The 27,084-nt window shown below is 37.9% G+C and overlaps 1 protein-coding gene across 1 annotated transcript; it reads right to left on the bottom strand.

Annotated features, from left to right (window-relative positions):
• Positions 1–1,634: 1,634 nt before the first annotated feature.
• Positions 1,635–26,861, bottom strand: rab11fip5a (RAB11 family interacting protein 5a (class I)). Its single transcript, XM_053502692.1, has 5 exons — positions 25,982–26,861; positions 17,783–18,294; positions 15,135–15,879; positions 4,750–4,879; positions 1,635–4,399 (listed from the first exon to the last, which is right to left on the bottom strand). Exons 1-5 carry the CDS (start codon positions 26,356–26,358, stop codon positions 4,142–4,144), a joined length of 2,022 nt encoding a protein of 673 aa, XP_053358667.1. The 5' UTR covers positions 26,359–26,861; the 3' UTR covers positions 1,635–4,141.
• Positions 26,862–27,084: the final 223 nt, after the last annotated feature.

Genomic DNA, 27,084 nt, shown 5'->3' with positions numbered 1-27,084 from the left:
TCTTAGTAGCCACAATATTCTTTCCTGTGAAGCCATTTTTATGCAACGCAATGATTGCTGCACGCGTTTCTTTGCAGGTCACCATGGTTAACAATGAAAAAACAATGATTTCAAGCATCACCCTCCTTTTAACATGTCAAGTCTGCCATTCTAACCCAATCAACCTGACATAATGATCTCCAGCCTTGTGCTCAGCAGGCTGGAGATGATGATTTCAGCAGGTCCTTTAATGACAGCAATGAAATGCAGTGGGATTAAGTTAATTTTCATGGCAAAGAAGGACTATGCAATTCATCTGATAACTCTTCATAACATTTTATAATAGCAGTTTGCATTAAAAAAAATGCAAATTGCTATTATAAAAACTTAAGCAGCAACTTCCAATATTTATAAAATTCTCAAAACTTTTGGCCACGACTGTAGATTATAACACAACCAAGTCACACCCCGTAAGTGCCTAGTCATCATTTCAGTGCATTTCAGGTAATGTAGTTGGCCCCTCCTGCACAAAGCCAGTTACCCTTTATGCTTAAAACTAACAAACGTTATGATGCTTTTTTCCCGTAATTTCACAAATGTTTTTTGTTTTTTGTTATCTGGTATTGGTTTCCACTGGATTGGTGGCTAAACATTAAAACATGAGCTAGCTAATTAGTTCGCTAATTTGTTCATCTATGTTGTTAATTCATGTTGTCATATCAATTTGTCTTGTCTCAGCAAGCCAGCTAATTAGGTTTCTTAGTTAGCTAGTTTGTTTCTGTTAATTTATGTTGTATGACCAACCTTGGTCCTGGAGGAACGTTGTTTCATTTCACTGTGTACTAAACTGTATATGGTTGAAGTGACAATAAAAGCCTACTTGACTTGACTTAAAAACAAAAAACATTAAAATATTCATGGTGCAGGTTAAACTTCAGACAGTTATTCAAGTACTGCGAAAGTTCCATTAAATTCTGTCCAGCCAGTCTTGTGTGATGCTCTAACAAAAACCAGCTGGACAGACAGACAGAAAACTGCCCAAAACTGGATTCGATTATATTCTAGTTATATAAATGTCAGGCTAATTTAATTAAGGTTAAATTTGAAGCTTTTCAACAATGAAGCTGTGTGGCCCAAAATACGAGGACACCTTAAAGTGTTCCATTCAATTTAAAAGCACAAACTTGTGGATGTCTTTCGATGCTGTAGCTTTACAATTTCTCTTCACTGGAACAAAGAGCCCCAAACCTCTTATGCTAAGCGGTCTCCATGAAGACAGTGAACACCTTTGGAATAAACACCAGCTTCATATTAATGGTCATAGTTGTGCAATTGGATGTTCATCTAAGATTAGGAGTCTTAAGTATTTTTGCAAAATTTTATATAAAGTATTTCATTAACCATGTTTATGGCCTCTATAATAAAAAATATGATCAAAGCAAATATTCTGGTTCATTTTTAATTACATTAAAAAGAATTAAGCCATTAACAGATATAGTAAATATAATATTGTTATGGTGTGTATATTAAATTATATGTTTCTACATTGTTTTACTATATTACTTTTGTAATATAACTAAGAACTTATCACTTAAAATTTTCTGGTTCCCAATTGACCACAGAAGATTTACAGAACAAAAAGTCAAAATGCCATCCCAATGTGAAAAGAGTTTATTTCATTGAGAGATGCAAAAGGACAAATCAGAGAGCTGATTTTAATATTCCCTTTCAATTATCAATTCGATTATCAACACAATAATCAAACAAGCAAACGTTTGCCATCTAGGGACAGGCATAATTTAACCTGTACACCCCAAAGAACAGCACCTCAAGGAAAGACTTGATTTAAAAATGGAACAATCCTGATCCATGTGGAAAAGTCACCATCCATGAGCCTCCACCTGGACCTGTCCTCTATGAATTTATGGAATCAAAAGCGAAGTAAATGTGAAAATCAACTTTAATAATAATAATGCAGTATGATAGCCCATTAAAAAAAACACTAATGTAAGAATGATGCAATTTATCTTTCTTAGAATTACAGGAACGAAATTTAAAGAATGGATTAAACACAAATAATTGTTTTTATTTTCAAACTTACCAGAGCATCTGCTACAGAAATGCAGCTTTGATTTACAATTGTATAACTAAAATAACAAATAATGGTTTCTATATTCATTCCACTGACACATTCTACAACATGACAATAAGTCAAGGGCACTTGTACCTCCTAACCGGACTGCAGGCTCCATGTGGCTTTTCACAGTTCTCTAGCACTCTGCACTATTGCTTCCTACATTATTAGACTTTTAAAAAGAAAAAATGAAAACATCTCATTGCACCAGTCATAGTTAATAGAACAGCATAATCTCAATCAGGGCATAAAAAAAATTAATAAAAGCAGTAAAACCTAAAAGGAAAAATTAATCAACCACCTCAACAACTAAAAAGGGAACAAAATGTAAGAACGTAAATGTGACCAAAAAAAAGTGAATTTAGAACACATTATTAAGAACTATACATAACCTCTGTGAAACAATAAATAAAAAATAAAAGAGGAACAATGAAAACAAAGCATATATTATTTAAATAAAGACATGTAAAAGGTAAAACTTGTTTGTTTTTTTAGGAATTGTAAACTTTAGTCTCTGACTGACATTAATATTTCATGAATCCATTCAAACGACACAGTACCATACCAGTCTAAGTCACTCAATTTATATATCAATCACAACCTAAGAGCTAGAGATCATAATTCGGTAAGAGGCAGAACATGTGAAGCCTTAAGTGCTTCTAATTGTACGTTTGTGACGAGTTACATGTAATATATTGATCTCTGACTTCCTAGCTTAGCTGGACTATAAGAATTACAGTAGCACAGGAATACTGTAAATATCTTAGGTTCAGAGAATGAGCTAGTGCAGTGTAAATGTGCATGTGTTTGTGTTCGCTCTGTACTTATGCTTTTGAGGAAGAACCTTTTTATTAAGTGTATGTGTGGTTTGAAAGTGCTGTTACACAGGCCGCTACCACACAACTACAGATGGTGCTACACTGCAAAAAACACTGATAGTGGCAACATCCGAATAACATCAGAACAACACTGCAGGTACACTGACATAGGCCTGAGCCATGGCTGCACTGGGAGTACTGGAACACTGAATTATAATCAACTTCTGGCATTTAGTATTCCATGATCATCAGTACTGTTTGTTCATCGCTCAACACTGAGGCAGTAATAGCCTATGACATTACCTGATTTAACCTAACAGTCTGTTGGGAATCAGGTCTAAACACACAGTCCCTTATAGTCACACTTCAAGGTAAGGTGTAGAGCTGAAAAGTGTGGGTTTCAGCAATAACATAACAGAGACATACTGTATGATAAGGCAGCATTTGGCATTTCACCAGAGTGGCATTTATGCAGTAAGAACAGTGTATATTCTGTTCATTACACCTGAAAGCACTGGCAGCAATGAGTGCATGTTAGCTCGAGCGGGATGGGAAGGGGACTGGTTGACAGATGCAGACTGAAAGAGCTAGTATGTTAGTGTGTGCCTCTAACCTTATGCTTTTCAGTAAAGTGCAGAAGACATGACATGAGGCACAAGCAGATGAGAAACGACCGATCCTGCTTTCTTTCTCAGAATAATTTTTCTCTTCAACTCGAAATCTATAAAATCGGCTGGTTCAAGTAGCATAGTTTTATGAGCTTAAACTAGATAGGTCCTATTAATGTGAGGAGAAAGAAAGAACAAAAGAGAACATTTGGATAACGCGTTAATTCAAGCAGCAAAGACTATTCTCTCAAGTTTCCAATAACTAGACCATACCTTCCTTTGATTGACAGACAGCTTTGGTAACTAGCTGGACAGATGCACCTCTTACACATTTGTTTAGAGGAAGCAAGCATCAACTAAGTAAAATTTCCCAGAAATTCCTATAAGAATAAGAATCATGGGAGTCAGGAAGGGAGGGGGTGCACCTGGCCACATATGACAGGCTCACATAGGTAGACACTGTGTTTTGCAATGCCACACTTCTTTTCTGTTCCATTCTACATTTGCATGGTAGCAGTAGCAGTGCAGGGTTGCAACTTCTGCTGAGGGATTGTGGAAGATTTGTAAAGTGACTGTGAAATGATTGATGAATGTCTATCGGATCATTTCATTTTGGGACGAACTTGCAACAGTGCAGGTGTTTGTTCCATGATGCGGACTAGCAGAGTGTCAATGTAATCCTCAAGATCTCGGATTAAAAATTTCATCTTCTTTAACTCCACCTCCCGCTTCTCTAGTAACACACCCCGGCGCTCATACTCCTCTCTCTCCTGTTGGAGCTCGGCATCCCGCTGTAGCAGGAGTGACACCAGCTGACTATGGTTCAGATGGTAGTAGGAGCCTCCACCTTCCACCAAAAGCTGGAAAGTTATTGAAAAGACATTATGAAAAGAAATAAAAATCAGCATGATTATGTTAGTGAAGCTTGCCTGCACTCAATGTTTTTTTCATTTTTTTTCCAGAACATTCTCTTATAGTTAAGAATTTTTAGCTTTCTTAAAATCTTCAGCCTGAAAAATATCTTCCTAATATGTTGACTCAATTTTTCTCAATAGTTCTACATCGTAAATTTTAAGGTTTATAATTTAATCTAGCGCAAGAACAGTAACAGTGAAATAAAAAAATATATATAATGGGAGTTCTTTCCTTGCTGCCATAATTTCTCTTAATTGTTAGCAGTAATAACATTAAGTGCCTAAACTATTCATACCTTCTTCTCAGATTCCAGGTCGGCTTGGTGACTTCGTCCTGGATTAATGGTAAACTTGAGTTTCTCCAGAACAGAACGGCCTTCTGACCTCTTCTCATCAGGAGGTGTCAAAGGCTTTACTGGATGTGGACTAAAACATTTAAAGAGAGGAGAAACAAGATATGTGTTGAAACTGACAGTCTTGCAAGTACCACAAAACATATATTAATTGCTGTAGATATAATTAGCAATGTCTGAAATGAAAACAATGTGATGTAGGAAGCAGCCGCATAGTCCCCTGGTCCAGGCAAAAGATAGTCACCACTGTGGAAACCACAAGAGATTAAAAGTGCATTCTGAGTCTAAAAATAAAACAAGGCATACAAACATCAGAAATTAATTACAGAATTGAAGGATGAGGGTGTTTATGAATAATGAAGGGAAAAAAACTGAGCGAATGTATAATTATTGCTAAATAATCTGAAACAATAAATAGAAAAACCCCATATGACACCATAAAGTGTAGAGTCTGACATATATATAGTACATGTATATTAATTAAAGAAAGTTGAAGAAAGGTCCAGACTGAAATCAAGAGAAAGTCCCCAGCCGTGAAAAAGAATAAGAATAAAGCGCAGCTTCACACTCTAAAACAATCTATTAATCATCTCCTTAATGATTAATCACAAGACTCTTGGATGATTTGAGTAATGCAGATTTAATGCAGATATGAAATTTAAATTATTATTATTACTACTGAATTATATACCAATATGTGTACTGTACACACACATACACACGCAGTCATGTTCAAAAGTTGGTACTTCAGACAAACGACAAATAACTTTTACACCTGCCATTATTTATTTAACAAAAATGATAAACTGATCATGAGCAGGTGTGCAGACCTCTATGAAAGCAGAAGTTTTGGTAGTTTACTAGTCTGGAGAATTTAGGTAGGTGTGTGTTAAAAAAGCGGCAAGAAGAAACGACATAAGCAATGGTCTGATTTAAATAAACAACTGAAACGCTATTATTGATAAACATCAATCTGGAAAAGGGTATTAAATGTTTTATAAACAATTTGGCATTCAATGTTCTACAGTGAGAGATTATTCATAAGTTGAAAGCATTCAAGTCAGTTGCCAATCTTCCCAATAATGGACATCCACCCAATTAAAATGCTGTGGCAGGACCTTAACAGACCTGTGTATAAGCGAATGGCCAAAGAATTACAGCGATTTACAAAAAAGAAAAAAAAAAAAAGAAAAAAACGACCAAGTGGGATAAACTTATACAGGAAACAAGTACTATATGTTCAAGTAGAGTACAATTGCTGCAAAAGGTGGGTCTGCAATGGATAGTTTGCATTGTCCACATGTTTTTCTTTTTTGGGTATATTTTTGTTAAATAAATAATGATAAGGTAAAGAAATTATTTTATTATGTTTTTAAATAAATAAAGAAAACAAACACAAACAAATGAAATTAGAGAGGGTACTAACTTTTGAACATGATATGAAAGAGGAGGGTATACACACACAAACCACAAAATCTGCAGAGATCGCATTACTCATCTCAAAGATCACCTTTTGACCTCACCTGCTGAGATGACAGGCTATCTGTCGTTTTTCCCAAGGGAAAAACTCATGTGATGCAGCAAATACAGGGGGAAGAGAGGCAGCAGCCTCTGTTGTATGGGCCAATGATTGCGCTGGAGCAGAGGGCATAGGAAAAGTGGACAGTGGCAGACTATTAATACCTACTGCTACATGTGGTGTAGATGAGGCAAGTGGTGAGAGGTCAAGCAAAGATAAAGAAGAGCTCGTCAAGAGATCATGCCCTGAAGTCGGCCAGTCCAATGTTGAGGATTCAGGAGTAGGTGGTTGAATAGTAGACCAGTGTATAGCGCTATGCAAGTACTCCCCTTGTGGAACAGTAGCTGTAGAAGTTGTTGCTAGTGTATTTGTACTTGTTTGCGATGCCTTAATAGAATCAGGACACAATTCCATTTTTGTGCAAATTTCCCTAGGCACAGGGTGTGCGACAGGGCTTGTGCCAACAGAATGTGTTGCAACATGCTGGGCCACAAACATGTTTTCTAGGAGCAAATCTGTCATAACCAAGTCCTGAGTAATGCTAGAGGTTGACCCAGATAGAAAATCAGAAACGCACACATTCTCGGGGGACTGACAAAAATTTGTGATCATCTCCATTTTCTCTAGAGGACCATCACATTGCACATGGTGGGACTGATGAAACTCACTTGAGATCATATCATTATATATAAATGTCTGAGGATCTAACAGTAAAGGTTCTTCCTTTGGCCTTGTCATCATTTCAGAGAAATCAGTCATTGTGTCCATTGGGGAATCATATTTTTGTATTGAAACATTTTGTATTGTTACAGAATTTGGCATGACCTTGTTTCTAATGTCATCTTTTTCAAAAGTATTCTGTAAGGAGACTGTTTTTAGCAAAAAGCTTTGCGATTCTGGTGGATTTAAAGGATGAGATTGAAAAATATCTCCATTTTTTGGCAACGCATCTTTAGAAATCTTAGCTGGGTCTTCTTGCACTTCTAATATGGTCCACGGAGATCGATTATTTGTTGGCAGGACATCCTGGGATAAACCAGTTTTTGGCTGGGCTTCTTGAAATGTTTCACTTTTCAAATTGGCCACTGGAGAGAATTGGAAAATGGTAAGGGTACTGAGCTGTGACATACAGGTGAGGTAGTGCTCAGAGTCTACACTCTCATACCGGCTATGGCCATGAGACAATGCTGAAGACAGCATATCTCTGCTACCATTTGGTGTCTCTTCCTCATAAACACCAATTAGGGTTTCAGGTAAACTGAAATTCCTCTTCGATGCATTAGGTGGTGAATCAGTGACTTTCTCCTTTGTAAATGACATTTTGCTTGAGACTGTAGATGAAGAATCCACCAGAACCTTCGAGTTTTCAACATCAAAACCCTTCTCTACAAAACTAACTTCACTTTTGTCTAATGACTCAAATCCCGGATTACCTGCAGCATCCATCTCCATTGTCAGTCTTCCTTGTAACACAAAGTCACTGGATCCTAACGGATTGGGCAACCCTAAAGGATATGCTGCTTCATGGACATCCAAGTATGTTCTTTCTTTATTGTCAGAATCTCGCAATTCTACATCCCCATCTCCTTTTTTAATACCATCATCTGATTTGAAGGTCTTGTGTCCTTTTGGTTTGGACTTTGACTCTGAATCATTAAAGCTCCTGCTTAGAAATTCAGATGTTACATTGGAAGATCTAAATTCTAAAGTATCAAAATTAGTGTAAGGCAACTCTGTCCTCTGGTGATCTACACACAGTTCAGTGTCATCTGTCTTTCTCTTGGAGGAAATGCATTTAAGTGTTTCTTGTTCAGACATTTTACCCAGACCTAAATAAGGTAATGGTTTAGAATTGAGTGCTGAGGGTTCAGGAGTCACGGACAACACTGACATTGCATTTGGTGTAATATTTTCTTGGCAGATTGAGACTGCACTGTCTTTATGCTTAATAAATGCGCAGTTTAAAAGTGCGGGGTAAGGGCATGCTAGGGCATTGAGCTCAGAGAAGTCTATGCCCGAGTTATGAGGCAATGAGGAGTCTGAAGCATTCAGAGGAACAAAATTATTGAGGTCAGCTGGAGTACCACAGCATGTAAAATTGACTTCGGCTTCAAAGTGAGGAAGTGCACCTACAATTATAGCACATGCTGGGGTTATATTGCATAGACTTACTGGAGCAGAAGTTTTATTGGACACAACCAGGTCACCTTCACTGTATATGGGTGTTTGATCAGTTGGTTCAATCAGACAGGTAGAAGTAGTGATGGTCTTTTGAGTATTATTATTTGAGGTTAGTTTAAGTCTATCACCAATGGTATTCCATTGAGTATTGAGGTCAGAGTCATCTAGTGTATCAGTACTGCCAAAAGAATATGTAAAGTTGTCTGATAATCCATCCTCTAGTGTTCCCTTTGTATTTCCAACTTCAGCTAAGTCTAAAGAATGGGTCGGGTTTCTTGATCTGGAGGCAGGCACTTCAGGCTGATAGTTGTCTGAGCTACAGAGAAAGGGCAAAGGAGGTGTTAATTGAGTAACAGTATGCATCTTCTGGAAAAATGGATTCTGCCTAAGCAGTGAAAAAAAAGGGTTAGTAGGAGAGATAAATGAGGCAAAAGTGAAGGGGTTAGTGTGTTGGTAAGACAATCCCTCTGAGAGGTCAATGAGGGGCAGGGATAAAAAGGGATGCATGGTGCTGGAGCTGGAGTCTGTCTGAGGAGCAACCAACTGGCTGTGAATGGAAGGCACACATAGTTACCCCATTAAAGACCACACCTATTTATTAGTTTAATCTTTAGAAAAATATATAATTATTATTTCCTGCACTGTATTTCTGTACTTTGTATATGGAGGCAGGTGTATAATTTGCAGCTCAGGAACATAATTTACATAAATGTGACTTTGATATTTTATGACCGGATGAAAGGTTAGGATAATATAAAGCTCAGAATATATTTTACAGCTTGGCAAAAGGTTCAGCCTTGAATCATGGAATATACTGTATGTTAGTCTTGAACTCTGTATACATTTAGTAGTTTTATGCATCTTAAGTAGGAGTACATGGAGATGAAAAGTAAATGCACCCTAGACAAACTAAAATCACATTTATGGCACTTCAGGAGACAGATAAAGTTAGCCACATGCAAGTAAAAAACTCTCTTCAAGCCACATTTGATAATAAAAACAACTACTACAGTGGTGTGAAAAACTATTTGCAACAGAATTTGGAATTCCTCCAGAGCGCTGTAAAAGACTCGTTGCAAGTTATCGTAAACGCTTGATTGCAGTTATTGCTGCTAAGGGTGGCCCAACCAGTTATTAGGTTCAGGGGGCAATTACTTTTTCACACAGGGCCATGTAGGTTTGGAGTTTTTTTTCTTCCTTAATAACGTAAACCTTCATTTAAAAACTGCATTTTGTGTTCAATTATGTTATCTTTGACTAATAGTTAACGGTTTTTGATGAGCAGAAACATTTAAGTGTGACAAACATGCAAAAGCATTAGAAATCAGGAAGGGGGCAAATAGTTTTTCACACCACTGTATTTCGGAGAGGGATATTTTGTGGCATGTCAACAGTGTTGGGGACATTACTTTTTAAAGTAAATAACCACTCAATCACTCATCTTCTATACCGCTTTATCCTGTATTCAGGGTCAAAGGGACCTGGTGCCTATTCCAGGAGACTTAGGGCACGAGGCGGGGTACACCCTGAACAGGGTGCCAATCCATCGCAGGGCACACACACATACTGTACACACACTCACTATGGGCAATTTGGGAACGTAAATTAACCTTTCCTACATGTCTTTGGACTGTGGAAGGAAACCGGAGTACTCAGAGGAAACCCACGAAGCACAGGGAGAACATGCAAACTCTGTGCATAAAGTAACTAATGACATCACAAAATTACTGTTTACTGTAAAAAATTCAGTTACATTACAGGGTTACCTTGATAAAAGTACAGTAACTATTACAGAAAATGAAAACTCCTTTGTAGGACAACTTTCACACATGCACACTAATGGAATGACTGCTGTCTGGTTCACGGATTACATAACTTGTCTGAATAACGGAGTGTTTAAATAGCGGGTCTAACGCGTAAGATTACTCGTTACATCAAAAAAGTTATCCAAGTACTTTGTAACACATTACACCCAACACTGTATGTGAACACCTAAATTATTTATACATTAAAAAAGAAAATCAATACCTAATGCCTAACCCTGTATGTGACAAAGTAAAATATAAACTGCTTTATAAAACCTTTACTTCTTACTGTATGACAAAACAAGAGAATGACAAACATTTGTATTGCATACAGCTACTATTAGTTATCAGGAATACGAAAGGCCTGGTTGTTTTACAAAACCTTTTATGATCAAGTTCATGCTTATATAAACTGAGGTTCATAAAATTTGGACACATTTTTTTTTTGCCATTTGGCCCCTGTACACCACTAAATTATATTTAAAATGAAACACTAACTGAAAAGCAAGACTTTAATTCAAGAGGTTTAACAAATTTGTGGCATTCAGGAATTACAGACAATTTTATACATACACATTTGTTTGTGGGCTCAAAAATATTGGAACAAATGACTGACAAGCAGTTATATGGCCAAGTGTGGCCTGCTTCCTTATTACTTCATGACTAACCGTGCAGAGAAAAGACCTGCAGGTGGTTCTGAGTGTAACATTTGCGTTTGGTAGCTGATTCCTCGAACACTAAATATAATGTTCGAAGAGGTGTTTCTGCATGTGAAGGTGGCCATCATTGGCTAACAATGGAATCATTGGTGTTTATTGATGGCCTGATGGCTAATAAAAGTAGCAGTGTGTTCTTAAGTTTATAGGGCTATATTCTCTGCTCAGATTTAGCAAAACGTATAGGATGCTGCTTCATATTGCAGATGATAATGACCCTTAACATACAATAAAAGCTACCCAAGAGTTTTTCAAAGCAAAAAAAAAAAAGAAGTACCACTGGCCAAGTCAGTCACCTGCTCTCATCCCAACAAAGGGATGTAATTTCTTTTACTGAAAACAAGATTGAAGACAAAAAGATCCACAAATAAGCAGGAGCTAATGGGAGAGGCAGTAAAAGTCCAGGCAGTCATTGACTAAAAAGTATTTTTATCCAAGTATTAAAAGTAATTATGTTTGTAGTTATGTTAGTGTGTTCTATTATTTATTGTGTATGAAAATGGCTGCAATTCCTGAATGGTTATTGCCACACTTGTATATAAAAGCTGCTCTTAGTCTTGACTTTGCTCACTTAAATGTTTCATTTCAAATTCAATGTGGTGGTGGACAGACTCTTGTTTGCATTTTAATCAGTAATCTTGAAATAAATCACTTAAGGCTAGAATGTTTTTGGTTAAGCTCAGTACAGGACAGAGACAGGGTTAAATTCCCCTGTAAAAATGTATTCAGAAAAGAACATCCAAATTTATATAGAACAATATAAAAATATCACAATATGTATTGAATGATCTCGCTACACCAGCAACTTTTATTTTCTGCAATTCTCTCAATCTGATTGGCACAACATGTCACATGACACTGAGTTCACTTCAATTAGCTGATTCAGATCATACAGTTTGTAGCCATGCACATGCACAATGAACTCTATGCTGCATTCAGACAGTGTTTCCTCACGGATTCAATCCAGGCTAAAAGAAAACACCATGGGTGTTTTCAGTAGTGGAGAATGCAGGATTCAAAAACACATCTAAAAAGGTTTCACAGAGTGTATCTAATTAAATGAAAAAGCATATTGTCCCATCCCTAGAAAAATCCTAGGTGTATTTCAGAGACACATCTTTATATATCAAAGACCCATTTCATCATTTGTGACATTTTGTGTACCATTTATGCATAAAGCTACCTAATTCTATTAACTAAAAAAATTAAATGTGAATTTCTGATGAATATCTGTGTGGCAAAGTTTTGAACATGGCCTTTACACCTATGAGACAAACAAGGTGGCGGTAGCAGTTTAAAAACAAACATGCACGCAACTACAGAGTATGTGTGCCAAAAATGAGTAAATTAAAATCATACCACACCTTCTTTATTTTGCAGCACTGCAGACTGCAAGAATTGCAGAGCTAGGACACACTATAATGATCATCCAATAATAAAGAAAGAGTGAGTGCACCAGAGCTGAGCAGCACTGAGGGACTGAATAGAAATAAAACATGACTGTAGTCTAGTTATGCTTTAGGGCGGAGAAACAAATAATACATTTTTTGTAAATATGTGAATGTGAGTTTTAAAATCCTTCTTTATGAATCTTTCAAACACTGTAATGAGAGTACACACAAATGAAGCAGAAAGAAAGACACAAATGTCTTATTTGGTTGATGTTCAATGGCAAGAGATTAAAGATGGTGGAAAATATTTCTGGGTTCATATTTAGGGTTTCCAAAGACATGCACAAAATCAGCCAAAACGTAAAAAAACAAAACAAAACAAAAACACACACACACACAAAACAATAGAACACTTGAACCAGTTTATAAAAAAATCAGCTAAATTAAAGAACTAAATTAGGGGCTAACAGGTTTTTTGAGTGATCATGACCCCTTCTGGCCTATGGACCTGGCCCATCCAAGTGCCCTGCTACTGGTTGAGTCCTCATCACATGGTAAAGATGGCTGCTTGTGGTGCCAAAAGACGGTTCCACTTGACCATGAAAATGGTCTTGGACTTGGTCTATGACTGCAAATCAATCCGTGCTACATCTATCTGATATCACCAGATTAAACAGAGTTCCCTGTTGAATCTAGTTCCCCTTAGGGTTTATTCTTATCGTCATCTCACTGAGTTTTTCCATGCTACCATTGCCCTCATCTTTCTCATCAGGGACAAACTGATAAGTTTAATTTATACGAATTTTTATTCTGTAAAGCTACTTTGCAACAATGACCAATGATAAAAGCACAATATAAATAAAATTTAACTGAATTGAATTCATTGTGGCGTGTTGTCCAGAGGCTCTTAAGAAAACAGACAATAAAATGAATTTTTGATATTTTACCCCCAAACCAGATGCCTTTGCCAGCAGGTTATTAGCTAGCCCTTGATAAAGCTTTCAACAAGATAATGACTCAAAACAAGCATCCAAATAAACAGCAATGGCGTGGAACACAATTATTGTTTCACAATGGTTTTGAACCCTACTAAAAACTGTCAACACAAAACTAAGAATATAATGCAGCTTAAAATGATCTGTATGAAGAAATGTGCCAAGATCCCTCTACAAGTGTCTCAGACATTGTTAGATGTTACAAAAGAAGTTCAGTGCTGTTGCTCCATCAGTGGAAAACACAGCTAAATAGAAATCAAAGGGTGCTGAGTGCATTTTGAAACAAGTGTTTTGGAGGGAAAAAAGGCTCAGAAATGATATCTGGAAAGATAAAAGTGACATGTCAGTGAATGCATTATAAACTCATTGAAGTTATATTAATACTGGGTAGGGACTCCCTTTGCTCTAAAATGACTGCATCATTGCATTCCTCTAGGTTATGTAGGGCCAGGGGTAGCTCAGTGGTTAAGGCATTGGACTACGGTTCGGAAGATCCCAGGTTCAAACCCCACAACCACAACAAAGTTGCCACTGTTGGGCCCTTGAGCAAGGCCCTTAACCCTCAACTGCTCAGATGTGTAATGAGATAAAAATTTAAGTCGCTCTGGATAAAAGCGTCTGCCAAGTGCCTAAATGTAAATGTTATTCAGGTGTACCTTCATGCTGCAAATCTCCCATTCGACTACTTCCCAAAGGTGCTCTATTGGATTTAGATCCAGTGACTGGGAAGGCCACTGAAGAACACTGAGGTCATTGCATGTTCATGAAACCAGTTTGTGCTTTATGACATTATCTTATATCCATTATAAGTCGGATCAGTTGTGGCCATAATGTGATGAACATGATCAGCAAAAAAAATACTAAATAATGTTGATATATAATACTCAGTGATACAATAGGCTGTGGCAGTCAAGCAATGATCGATATTAACATGCCCCATAACAAAAGACTGCATGTATAGGTGATCAGCAATCCTAACCAGCAAGTTTGGCAAATAACTATTAAACCATGTTGAAAATCACAGAAAACACTTTTTTACCCTTTTGTGATAGCTGATGTAAACACTACCTCTGTAGGTATCTGTATGACTTTCTGTACTGCATCCACACTGATTGCATAAATGAGGATATTGAAGCAACAGTAGAAAAGAGATTAATATAGTGTTATAAGATACTGTAATATATTTTTTTTTACATTCACTACTAGCATGAATTTATCATTATTTTTAATTTAACTGCCATAAAGGTATCTTGTGGCAACTTTATTAATATGCCCAGATTAGTTGAAGGTAGATTGTGTCTTATGATTATAACAATATAATAAATAACAACTTTGTATCATCACTGCTTATGCTACCAAAAATGTATCAGCATATCTGACTCATAAATATATATATATAATTGTACGTGCAGATTACTCTGCATCATTTACATGTAAATTAATTACTAGCTATGCCACTGGTGTGGCTAGTTAAGCTTAGTGATTAAGAACTGTAGTTATGCTATACACACAGATATTCAATCTGTCCATCATACCTCGGGACCTAATAACCGGAACCAAACAGTCAAATACACTGCAGCAAACTGCAGAAGGAATAGGAGCAATCGGAACAGAGAATCTATTTGTGGTGGTCCTGCTGATATAAGTGCCAACAAAACTGAGAACAAATTTATGCACACATATTTGTAATAGAATCAGTCAGTGACGCACATATTTTTTACCTTGGTTTACTGCAGGGGTCCTTCGAGCTGAACCAGCTTCTGTGCCTTCCCTCTGTCGCTGGCTGAACCTGGCCAGTTCCCTCTTTTTCAGACCGTGCATGTGAGAACAAGCTGCGCTTCTTCTTGCCTTGAACTTCTACGTCACTTACAGACACTGGTGGCTCCACCTCTGTTTCATCGGCCATCAACCCAGTATGCTCTAGTGCAGCAGCGATGGCCGCCTTTTCCTCCTCTCCTGGTTTATCAAATGACCAGCGGCGGCCGTCGACAGGCCCTCCGCCTTGCTGCTCCTCTTTATGGCGGGAAAGGTTCTGCAAGGATAGAGAGTGAGCAGAGCCCTTCTGCAGCAGCCCTACTGCAGGGAACTGAAGTTCAGCTTTGGATTTAGACTCCACTTTAGGTTGCTTAGTCTGAAACACCTGACTGGGTTGAGGTTTGATTTCTAAGGGCTGGGCTGTTTGGGCCTGAGTAGGTTTGCCTTTCTCTGGTGGGCTTGTCTGAGGGGTTTTCAGTGCTTCTTGTTGGGTCTCTGTCTGGAGCCTAGGTTGTTGTAGTACCAGTGAGGGGGGTTGATGAGTAAGAGGAGATGTCTCAACTGGATTTCCATTTACACAGACAGAGGGCAGGAGAATGGGGGCATCACTGTCAGAGGTCAGGGAATGAGGCACTGGGATGCTAAAGTCACACACCTCATCAAACACATGTCTAACAGGAGAAACTAGTGGCGAGGGCGCAACTGTGTGCTCTGAAAGAGAGGGGGAATACAAAGACCAAATATTATATATGAAACTAAAATGTAGTCAGCTAAAATATATAATAGCTTTGATCCTTTTAGCAACAGTCAAATAGTTTATCTAGGTTTAGGCCATGTCCACATGTAGCTGGGTATTTTTTTTTAATAAGATTTTTATCTGCGGTTTTGGCCTTTCATCCACATACAAACGCAGTGCTTTTGGAAAACTCCTTTTAACATGATGATTCTTCAAAACTTTGTATTCAGTGGTGCTCTGTGGACAGGGGAAACAGAGATTTTGGCTTGTTGTAACGTCATCTTGTGTGCCAATGATATCATTGTTTGTGTGCTAGTCTCCTTGATTTGATGTTAGCTTTGTTTATAGGGATATTTGGTACAATGGTGGACTTAAGTACCTTAAACTAGTGTCTCTTTAAACCTTGCTTACTGAGGGTTTTAAAGGTCCTACACATCCCATTTTTCATTAAATGTTAATATGATCTTTAGGGTCCTAATGAAAGTTTGTATTATACGTTAATTAAAAATTCAAAAGGATTGTGTAAAAAAAACACTACTTTTACCTGGTAAAAACTAGCTCTGTTCTCAGCAACCTGTTTCAGTACATGCTAATTTAAATGCTCATGACCTCTGCAGTGCTTTGTGGGTAATGCAGTCCAAACTGGAAAATGCTGGAATATAGAGGCTGAGCCTGTTTTCTTCAGTCGTTTTTGGTTTGATTTAAGTACGGAACCTTCGCGGAAGTTTGTAATATCGCCTGACAACGCAGAAATTAAAAGAATGGTCATGCATCGACTAGATTTTTCTCTCTCATTACTGCATGGGCATGAATTAACGGGCTGTTACGCTGCCGCGAGCAACAACAACATAAAGCGGAGAAACTTACCGAGAGAGATACGGACGCGATGTGTTTACTGATGTGTTTACATGACTTCTTAATCTTCGACAGACATCGTTATAAACCATCTAACGTTACAAAGGTAAGCATAATATAGTTTTCCGACTACGTACACAGTATGCAACTAGACAATCACCTTAATCAATTGTTTATTATAAACGGGCGATAAGGGATTATATAGAGACGGATGTACATAGAGAAGAAGCCATAACCATGTTCTATGAGAGTATAAGTTAACTTACACTCCGCATTCATGGTGATTATTAGAAAAGGCGATCTGCAAAGAGTCATAGAAAAATAAATTACTCACTGAGCCTGGTGAAGATAAAGCAGGAACACGAAGTGCTGTGTTCACTATTACACCCAACAACTGTACACAACACTCGCTTAGGCGCCATTTTGCTCCAGCGGCGAAAAACAATGGCCGACAGCTTCTTCTCACTCGGGGCGGGTCTTTGCTAAAACACCAGTGTCAATCAACTAGTATAGGTGCGGCCTCTTGTGGTGTGGCGTCACATCGACAGGCATTTGCGATTGGCCTGATTTTAGAAGGGGGATGTTATTGTAATAAATGAAAAGAAAACCACTGGGCGGCTCTTTATCATCGTAGAGTGGTTGTGTACGCACTCTCCTAACACACAGTTCAGTCCAAACAACTTAAAAAAGTGCATGTAGGCCTGTATGACCCCTTTAAATACATGTACTGTACATACACACATGCAGTTACTTTCAAATTACTTTAACAAACAAAGATGCCTGAATGTACTGCGAAGCTCTCTGCTGCTACATACAAAACTGTTGATTAGGGATGCTCCTAAGAGCACTTAAAAAAATCTTTTTTTTTCTTTTTACCCGGCTACGCCTGGACATAGTCTTTTTAAAGAAAAGCTGTAAATGAAATAAAAATTAAGGTTACAAAATGTATTAGGAACAGGCTACAATTTATACATACAGCAATATTTTGTGTGTGCATGCTCATGTGTGCGTATGTGTATATACCTGGGCTGTTGTCTGCAGTCAGGTTGCTGCTGTTGCTGGGTGAATTGGAGAGGTCAGAGACCACTACACTGATGCCAGCAGTTGGACTAAGGCTTCCCCCCCTGGAAGATGACTCACTGCTCTCAGAACCCAGAGAAGTGCTGGACCGTGTGTCTGAGGACTTCCGTAACCTTCCATGGAGGAAGTAACTCCTCATTTTACTCCTCCTCAATTCCCCTCCCTCATCATCCTCATAGTCTTCTTCGCCACCACCATCACTTGGAAGACGGCCTCGCACGCGTCCTATTGCACCGTAACTCCCAGGCACGATGGCAGAGGAAGACTCTTCATCACCACCATGCTTCCGGGCACGCATGCGCTCACGCAGCCTGATGAAGGCTGACCGAGGTTTGTCCTTTATGGAAAGATCATACATGCTGGCTGTCAGGTTATGGCGAGTGAACTGTACCGTTAGCTGAAGCTCTCCCCTTTCTTTCTCCTTTTTGCCAGTTTTAGAATGAAGCTTGTACCATCTGAGGAGAAAAGGTGCAGCTTAGTAAAATTAACTTAGAAAAAGTGGACATACTATTATTTCTTTTTTTTAATTTTTTATAATACATGGGTATGTTCTCAAACAACTAACAGGTATTAAATTGAATTAAAATAGGTTGTATTAACTTAATTAAGTTTTGCCCAACATCCATTTTCACAATACATGTATTTTAAGAAACCTACACGTTACACATGTTGAACACCCCTTGTACATATTATTTCCCTTGAATCTAAAAAAATATCATAGTATGACTCAATAAAATCTTAGACTCTTATTTTATAGGTCATTATAGACTTTTGTCCTTGGTTTTACAGGGAAACAGATGGCATGCTGACATAGATGGACTGAGAATTCTAGACAGACATCATTACTAAATGATCACACACACAATTCCTAAACAGCACTTATTCTCATACAACATTGTGCTTAAAATTTTTTACACCAGTTAATGAATGCCACAGACAGAAATATATTATTTTATAAAATCGAAACTATGCATGAAGCCTTGAAATTCTCCATACAGTATGATGACTAGCTGAAAAGAAAAAAAATGTGAGAAATTTATCATGGGTTTGCTGAGATGAAAGCTGAGCTATCAGTTTCATGTTGCACCGGTTATATTCATAAGCATATAGTAAACAATATTATACAGTGTGGCCCAAAAGTAGCATTTTTCTTATATAAAATTTGAGGTTTTTCTTATTATTTCAGCTTTTAAAATAGTTTGAATCAAACCAAATCTCAGAGATGTACTGTTAAACTGCATACAGTATTAGATATGCGGTAGAAAGAAAGTATATGATGTAAGTGAAGACGATTGGAACAATGTTTTAATATTTTATATAACAGGATGTCCCAAAAGTGTCAATACCTGAAGGAAATTAACCCTTTTTAGCACAATTTAATTTAACAAGACATCTACTATGTCTTATTCTATTTAAGGCATTCTTAAAGGGCTACATATGCATACACACATTCATCTATTAGTTCAATTATTTATGAGCTCTCATCTCTTTTCTTTAAAAATTTCAATGTGGTGGTGTACAAAGGCACCAAATGACTTGGTTGTTCTTTATACTGAATATGTCCAAACTATGATAAAAAATGTGTGAAATTGTGTAGTTAAAAAAAAGTTAAACAATGCAGAATATATTTTATAAGTCGCTACAATTACCCTTGATGGAAGGTAGTCATCTGGAATGGTTTTCGGTTTAGAGCTGTGCTGTGTCAAGGGTTAATTTGTGACCTTGCATGCCTTTATAATGTGCTTTAGACCATTAGTTGTCTTGTGCAGAGGAATAGCCATATTAATAGCCAAATAGTCATATTAGTGCTACTACAACTACTGTACAAATACATATGGTAAGGAACACTCAGTTAAGTAAATATAAAAGACTTTTTAAAAGTTTTAACTTTAAGAAATGAAGGTCAGTCAACCTGAAACATTCAAAGTTCTTGAGATTTATCTCCAAGTGCAGTAACCAAAACTATCAAACGCTATGGAACTGGCTCTCATGAAGACTGTCCCTGAAAAGGGAGACTAAAAGATCTACCTCTGCTCTAGAGGATAAGTTTATTAAAATGACCAGCCCCAGAAACTGATGCTTTACACATAAATGCTTCTCTGAGTTTAAGCGGCAGAAATATATCAACATCTATATACACACAATAAAAATATAATGTGATGACATTGCATGAACTTATTGATGCCATGTAAGTTATCGATGCAAAAGGCAGTCCAACAAAATATTAGAATGTGCTTTTTTTTTGGGCCAGGCAGTGTGCATAAACATACTGTATATATTTTATGCATACAACATTAAAAATGATCATTTATGGTATACATTTTTAAATATGTAAAATGTTTAAGGACAGTGATGCTTTTATAAGAAATTAAAAGCATTTGTGGTTAATGGGCTTGGAAAATTATATTCCACATTTTGGATCAAGTATATTTTTCTGATTTGGACTACTTAACACTTTTGTTTGGTTACTCCATTTTCCTAGGACAGACAATGAGTTATGAAAACTCCTTTTATTTCTTATACAATCTCTGTTTTATTGTTCATTTTTTTTTTTTTTTTTTTTTTAACAAAGCGTGTTCCTCATTTTTTTTCAAAACTATATAAAGGGCTGTGGTTTATTGCCCTTATCGTTCCCAGCATTTGACAGCAACCAAAATGGAGTTTTAACAAATTATTATGAAACTCAACTGGGTTTATCACTGATGCACAAATGCAACATGGCCTACTAATCTTCTTGCTCTATCTTGCTTTAGGCAAGCCGTTTTAAAATTACTCCTTTTATATATATATATATATATATATATATATATATATATATATATATATATATATATATATATATATATATATATATAATCAGTTTAGGTATAGCTGTTTACAGATGCAATAATGCTGACATACCTAACATTAAAAGCCCAGTCTGAGGCTTATCAGCAGTATTGATCTGCACAACTGTGCAATACATACGTGCACACAATTAACATTACAGTTAACATTTATAATGAGCCTAGAATCAATACAACCATGCTGCAAGAAAATGCTATGAATTTTTAGTTCTGCTCACAGCTGCACATCAGCACCAATGCACATACAGTATACCCCATTACAGTCAGTGCTCATCTCTCTCACATACACACCCACAAACACACTCGCCCACAGAGAGAGAAAGCAGGGTTTAGCACCATTGTCCTAGACCTTCCTTCATATATAGGGGGTTAAAGTCAATCAGAAGCTAAAAGACACCAATTCACTTTGTCTTCCCAAACACCACCTCATGGTATCTTCTAGATTCTGACTGACTGAACACACTTGATCCAGGTAACCAGCAGAGAGTAGTGCAGGGATAATTGGAAAACATGCAAGGTTGCAGCTTTTAAGGACAAGAGTTGGCCACCCCTGCTACAGTATATATGGTCATTAAGCAAAACCAATTAACTTTTGTCAATCAAACTTTTTTTTTTTGTCAGTTACCTCCTTTATAAATTTACCTATCCTTCCATCTTTGCTTATGCACACACACATTTATGCACATACACAATAACTATCGTGAGATTACATCATAAACTTGACACCTGGAGTAGAATTTAATGCTAGAATCATTCTTTTCCTCCATCATCAATCAAAACAATGCTGGGTTTAATTGCTAAAATGGCTGTGTTGGTGCATGCAGTGCTACAAAAATCATAAATAGAAATATGCAGACAATTTTGCTTTGTAAGGCAGGGTTGTGGTTTAGTGTACTATTTTGCTGGCAATGTTGACATGGTATCACCTACATGCACACCTAGGATTTAACCATTGTCGTTTTCTTAGAAACTAACCTACAGTTTTTTTGCACTAGAATTGAGAATTATTTTACTCCACACCCTCAAGTTCACACTAGAAAGGCGAGTCTGTTAAATTCTGTAGATATGCTAGCTTCATTTCCTCTTCCTTTCTTCATTTCCTTTCCCTACAATGTCAATCATCATGTTTCACCCAGTTGTTAGACCTAGTAAACATTTATCTCACGAATATGAAGCCACAGCACAAATGCTGCAACAGGAAACCGGGTAAACGGTGGCTTTTACCATCAAATAAGCGTTGATTTTTAAAATAAAATAAGTACCATACTTAAATCAGTGTGCAGTGTACTGCTATGTCACTGTTCAAGATCCCATGCTATTCTTTGTCACAGGCACTCAGGTGATCAATCAACATCCTAGCCTATATTCTTTATCTCCACTTTCAGGGAAACACAAACACAACACAGAATGTACCCAATTACCATAAGTGTGACTCACACACAGTCATACAGTAAAAGAATAAACATACTGCAGAGAACCAGCACAAACACACACACACACACACACACACACACCTTTGCACAGATACTTAGTTTTCTTGATGATTACGTCAACAAACAACTATTTTTCATGTGTTGTTAGATTTAAATTGATTAAATCTTAGATTACCTATTTCCTAGATGTGCAAAAGAAGTGGTGAGGAACAGATGTCTCAAGAACTACCCTGATTATCCTCATTATATATATGCATTTACAAAAAAAAACACAAACTAACACAGTTTCCATCATTTAACACATTGTTCGAAATTACGTGACATGTAACTGCAGAGCGAAACAAAATACTGAATTTTACACGTATTCACAGGTCTACATTAATGATCACCAGTCACCCTGACATTAGTAGTTGCATGTAAGGCATAACCAATTTGCATTCAGTGACACCCACAAAAGCCCATAAAAGGAAAAGCTTGCTGAGCTGAAATGACAAATATATGTCCTAAAATAATAATTTTCTCTAAGAAAAAATCTCGAAAAAAATTAATCTACCATACCCAGGTGATCATGGACACCAAGCATATCACACATAGCACTTTTTGTTTTATTCAAACCAAAGTGTTTTGGCCACTGTCCAGATGGAGTTGATCAAATCCCCTTAAAATAATATGTGTACATGTTCTTGTGTAAAAGCTTGTATAAACAATTTACAAATATATCCATCCTTTCATGTTCAAATAATGTATTGAATGAGGCATGTTATGTCTGTCTAATTGTATCATTCCATACTTTTTCCCTGTACTACCTACATTAGACGAAATGTACATTTTCAATAGACTCCTTCTTTGTCTTTCGGCTGTTCCCTTTCGCCACAGCAAATCATCTGCCTCCATCTAACCCTATCCTCTGCATCCTCTTTTCTCACACCAACTAACTTCATGTCCTCTCTTACTGCATCCATAAATCATAAATTTTCAATAGACAATGGATATAAAAAATATGAGTTTTCTGGGTTAACTGGGGGGTGTTGCAAAGGCATAAAGATTGCTAAAGCTACAAATTAGCTTAATGCCATTATACGTACACACAGCGTTTAATGGCATTAAGCCATTTTTTATTATGGGAAAAAAAAAAAAAAAATATATATATATATATATATATATATATAAATTTCAATTATCCTATCAGCCAGTGCAATACATAAAGTCATTTAATTTTAGGTCAAGAGCTTCAGTTACTGTTCACATCAAACATCAGAATAGGGGAAAGTGTAATCTTAGTTACTTTAACCATGGCATAATCATTTGTAGGATGTTAGGAGTACTGCTGATCTGCTGCTAATTTTACATACAACAGTCTCTAGAGTTTGCATAGAATGATGCACAATACAAAAAACACTGAGTGAGCAACAGTTCTATGGGTCGAAATGCCTTGTTGATAAGGGAGGGCAAAGTAAAAGATTCAAGCTGACAAGGCGGAAATACAAACTTGTATGAAAGTTCTTTACAGCTGTGGTGAGGTGAAGGGGCTACAACAGCAGAAAACCACATTGGGTTTCGCTTCTTTCAGCTAAGAACAGGAACTTGAGGCTGTGATGGGCACAGACTCGCTGGTCAATTGTAGATTGGGGGGGAAATCACCTGGTCTTCTTCCAGTCATTCAGGGTAAGTCTGTGTTCATGTGATGTGGTACCTGGTATAGTTGTTGCCCATTAACCTCAATGTTTGATGTGCTGTGCATTCTGAGGTGATTTTCGGCCCTTTACAGGTTGTGATTATTGGTTAGTGACTATAGATTTTCTATCAGCTCAGACCAGTGGGGTCATTCTTCTCTGAACTCTCCCATCACCAAGGTGTTCCAACCTGCTGGCTCTTTGTTCGCCACGTTTCGTTTGTTTTTCGCACCATTCTGTGTAAACTCTAGGAACTGCTGTTTGTGAAAATCCTAGGAGATCAGTAGTTTTTGAAAATCTCCAGCCATCCCATCTGGTGCCAGCAATCATGATATGGTTAAAGTCACTGAGACCCCCCCCCCCCCATCCTAATGTTTCATGCGAACATTAAGCTGATAAAGTTCTTGACCTCTACATTGTGTAGCTGCCACATAATTGGCTGACTGGTTAGCTGGATAAATTGACAGGTGAAAGATAAGTGTATATAAGATAGTGGTCCAGTAGTAAAACTGCAGGATCTAACTTGTGATTACATTTTTCATACGAGTATTACTAAAGGCATTTCTAGCATTTTGGTAATCTTAAATAAGACATTAGAGAAAATTTCATTTTACTGTGTTTTTTGTTCATTTTTAGGGGTTATTAGAAATTTTAGATTTTAAAGGTTAGATGTTTAGCCTCCTATTCGGAAGGCCCGGGTTCAATTCCGAGCCAATGCCCAAACCCCAGCCACTGGATGCAGTGCCGGTTCCAAACAAGATTTCTAAGTTACTAAATGGCAGCCAGTCCTTATCCAGATGCTCTATTATAAGATATGTAAACATACTAATACAATAGTCAGAGCAACAAAGACCTAATATTTGTAATTTTGTCAGTAAACCCACAAATGATAGATAGATAGATAGATAGATAGATAGATAGATAGATAGATAGATAGATAGATAGATAGATAGATAGATAAAAGTTACAGTATTAACCCACAATCATGCACTGACTGTGTGTGTGTTTGTTTCTTTACGCAGAAACACGTTCTAACATATTTCATATTGTTAAATGTTTTAAGATTTTAATAATTGGGAATTATTTTGAGGGGCTGTATATCTTTTCTTACTAATAGAATATTACATTATAAATTATATTAGCACATATTATATAATAAATTCTTCCATGTGGCATATTTAAAATCCCTTGCATATGATTCACTGGATTGTTATTGTACAACCTGCAAGGCAAAAGATATAACCATGCAATGTATGTATTGTCTCAGTTTAGCAGTGTCCAGCCACATTCCTGAACATCTTCCACGTCCAGGTCTAACTATTTTTTACACACTTACAACTTAATTAGTTAGAAGAGGAATGTTTAGGGCTCTTCCACCAGTTACTGTATACCAAAAAACTATCTCTGGCAAAAGTCATTCTGCAGTGTAATGTAGGTTAACAAGCAATATACTGGAAACCAGTAACTGGACCAAAATGCAGATTTCCTTTAGAAAAACACCACTGTATCCTTAAAGTATATAGATCCAGTTATAGATATAGATAGTAGTGTATGTTCAAATCAGGTTGTTTAGCAATAGACCTCTACAATCATGGCACATTCAAGCTGCTTCATAAATTCTAATTATAACTTAGTATTCCTGTTCCAGTCTGGGCTACATCACTGATGAGAACTGCATACGCAGGCTTACAGTTAGCTTAGACTTATAGAAAGCAAAAGCTGAAAAAGGAGAACTGTTCTCTGAGAAGAGGATGCTCATTATTTCCCACATTAAAAACCAGACTCTAGTCTCTGCATCTGAGAGAGGTGACGTTATTCATGCTGTGACCTTGACTGACACGTTCTCTGGAGAACACATCAAGCGTAAATACACTGGGGTATACAGACTTCACCACGCTGCCGCTCAGATGGTTTTAGTAACTGTCCCGAGGCCTCATTCACAGTCCTGCCTCTGCGAGCTGTATGAAGGAGGGCGTGACTGCGGAGTGGATTGCAGCACTCTCTCTCTCTCTGCAAGCTAGATTGCTCCTCTCACATAAACTGAAAACCAGGCACCGGCTTTTACATCCATCACCTTTACCAATATGATAAAACCTTTTTTTGCAGCTTGTGCAAGAACACGGAACTATTGACAAACAAACAAACAAGCAAGCAAGCAAACAGACAATCCTAAAGGCAAATAAAACCTACTCGTTTCTCATGCACACGCGCTCACGGAACGCCTTGTCCAGCGCGATCACGGTCTGGCCCAGGAACACGTCGAGGCCGATTAGCGGGCGGTGCATGACGGTGAGGGTGAGGTCGCAGGTGCCCGCCGGGTGCACGTCGCGGCCCCCGTCCTCCAGCGCGCCAGGCTGCAGCTCGAACGAGCACTCCTCGCCCCATTCGGGCTCCGTGGTTTTCTCCATCACGCATGTGGAGTACTTCTCCTTGCCGAGCTGCACCACGGCGTACGCGTCGCTCGTGCCGTGCTTGCCCTTGGCGCGAATCCCGCGGGCGCGAATCACCAGCACCTGCACGTGCGTCGGCACCCATCGCGGCTCCTCGTCCCTGGTTACCGAGGCCATGGACGCGCGTGCTCGCAGCTCCGAGACATAGACCGCGGGACGGATGGTGACGTTAAAAAAAAAAAAAAAAAAACTCGAGCGCTGTCGCGTGAAGCCCGAATAGTGCGCTGCAGAGTGATCGTCAGTCTAATCTCTCTCTCCGCGACAAAGCATGATTTCCGCCTGTACGCTGTGACTGAGACTGTCTACTTTAAATAAGTATGTGACTTATGTCATATGAACACGTTCTGCCGGTCTGTGTTTCGCGTCGCATCTCGTTCCGGCTCGGCCGCAGATTCTTGCCTTTGCGGCGCTGTTGCCACAGAATCAGTCCGCCGACGTCACTGTTTTATCCTCCCGCAGCACGAGGAAGTACCGGAAAGCTCCGCGCGGATCCGTTCCCAACCCTACCGCACAGTATTTCAAAATACTACACCACGGTTTCTAGTATTTAGTACTGCATGAAACAAAACAGGGTGTTTTGGCTTCCTTGTTGGTATAATCCGGTCAAGGTGCTGCGGTGAATGCACGATTCTATATTTCATTCAGTTAGATGTTCTCCACCACTGCGTATGCTACAGCTCTCTTTAAAAAGTCTTAATTTGTTTTTTGTTTTGTTTTTTGCAATGCTGAATAATTCAAAATGGCTACACCGGCAAAAGTCCTGTACGGGAATTCCCTCATTTTGCCTAATAATGGCATGTTTTTTTTCCAGATGGCAGTAAAGAGACACTTTGTAGTTTAGTG

This window comes from Clarias gariepinus, chromosome 8 (genome assembly GCF_024256425.1).
Source record: "Clarias gariepinus isolate MV-2021 ecotype Netherlands chromosome 8, CGAR_prim_01v2, whole genome shotgun sequence".
Classification (NCBI taxonomy): domain Eukaryota; kingdom Metazoa; phylum Chordata; class Actinopteri; order Siluriformes; family Clariidae; genus Clarias; species Clarias gariepinus.
Note: the sequence above shows the minus strand (reverse complement) of the source record. Positions and strands in the feature narration are given on the sequence as shown.

Excerpts from the sequence above, each read along its gene's own strand:
- rab11fip5a (XM_053502692.1), bottom strand. The coding sequence starts at position 26,358 with ATGGCCTCGGTAACCAGGGACGAGGAGCCGCGATGGGTGCCGACGCAC. Across the intron at positions 18,295-25,981 it reads CGCGTGTGCATGAGAAACGA|ATGGTACAAGCTTCATTCTA; the intron begins GTAGGTTTTATT and ends TTTTCTCCTCAG. Across the intron at positions 4,400-4,749 it reads ACCTGGAATCTGAGAAGAAG|CTTTTGGTGGAAGGTGGAGG; the intron begins GTATGAATAGTT and ends ATAACTTTCCAG.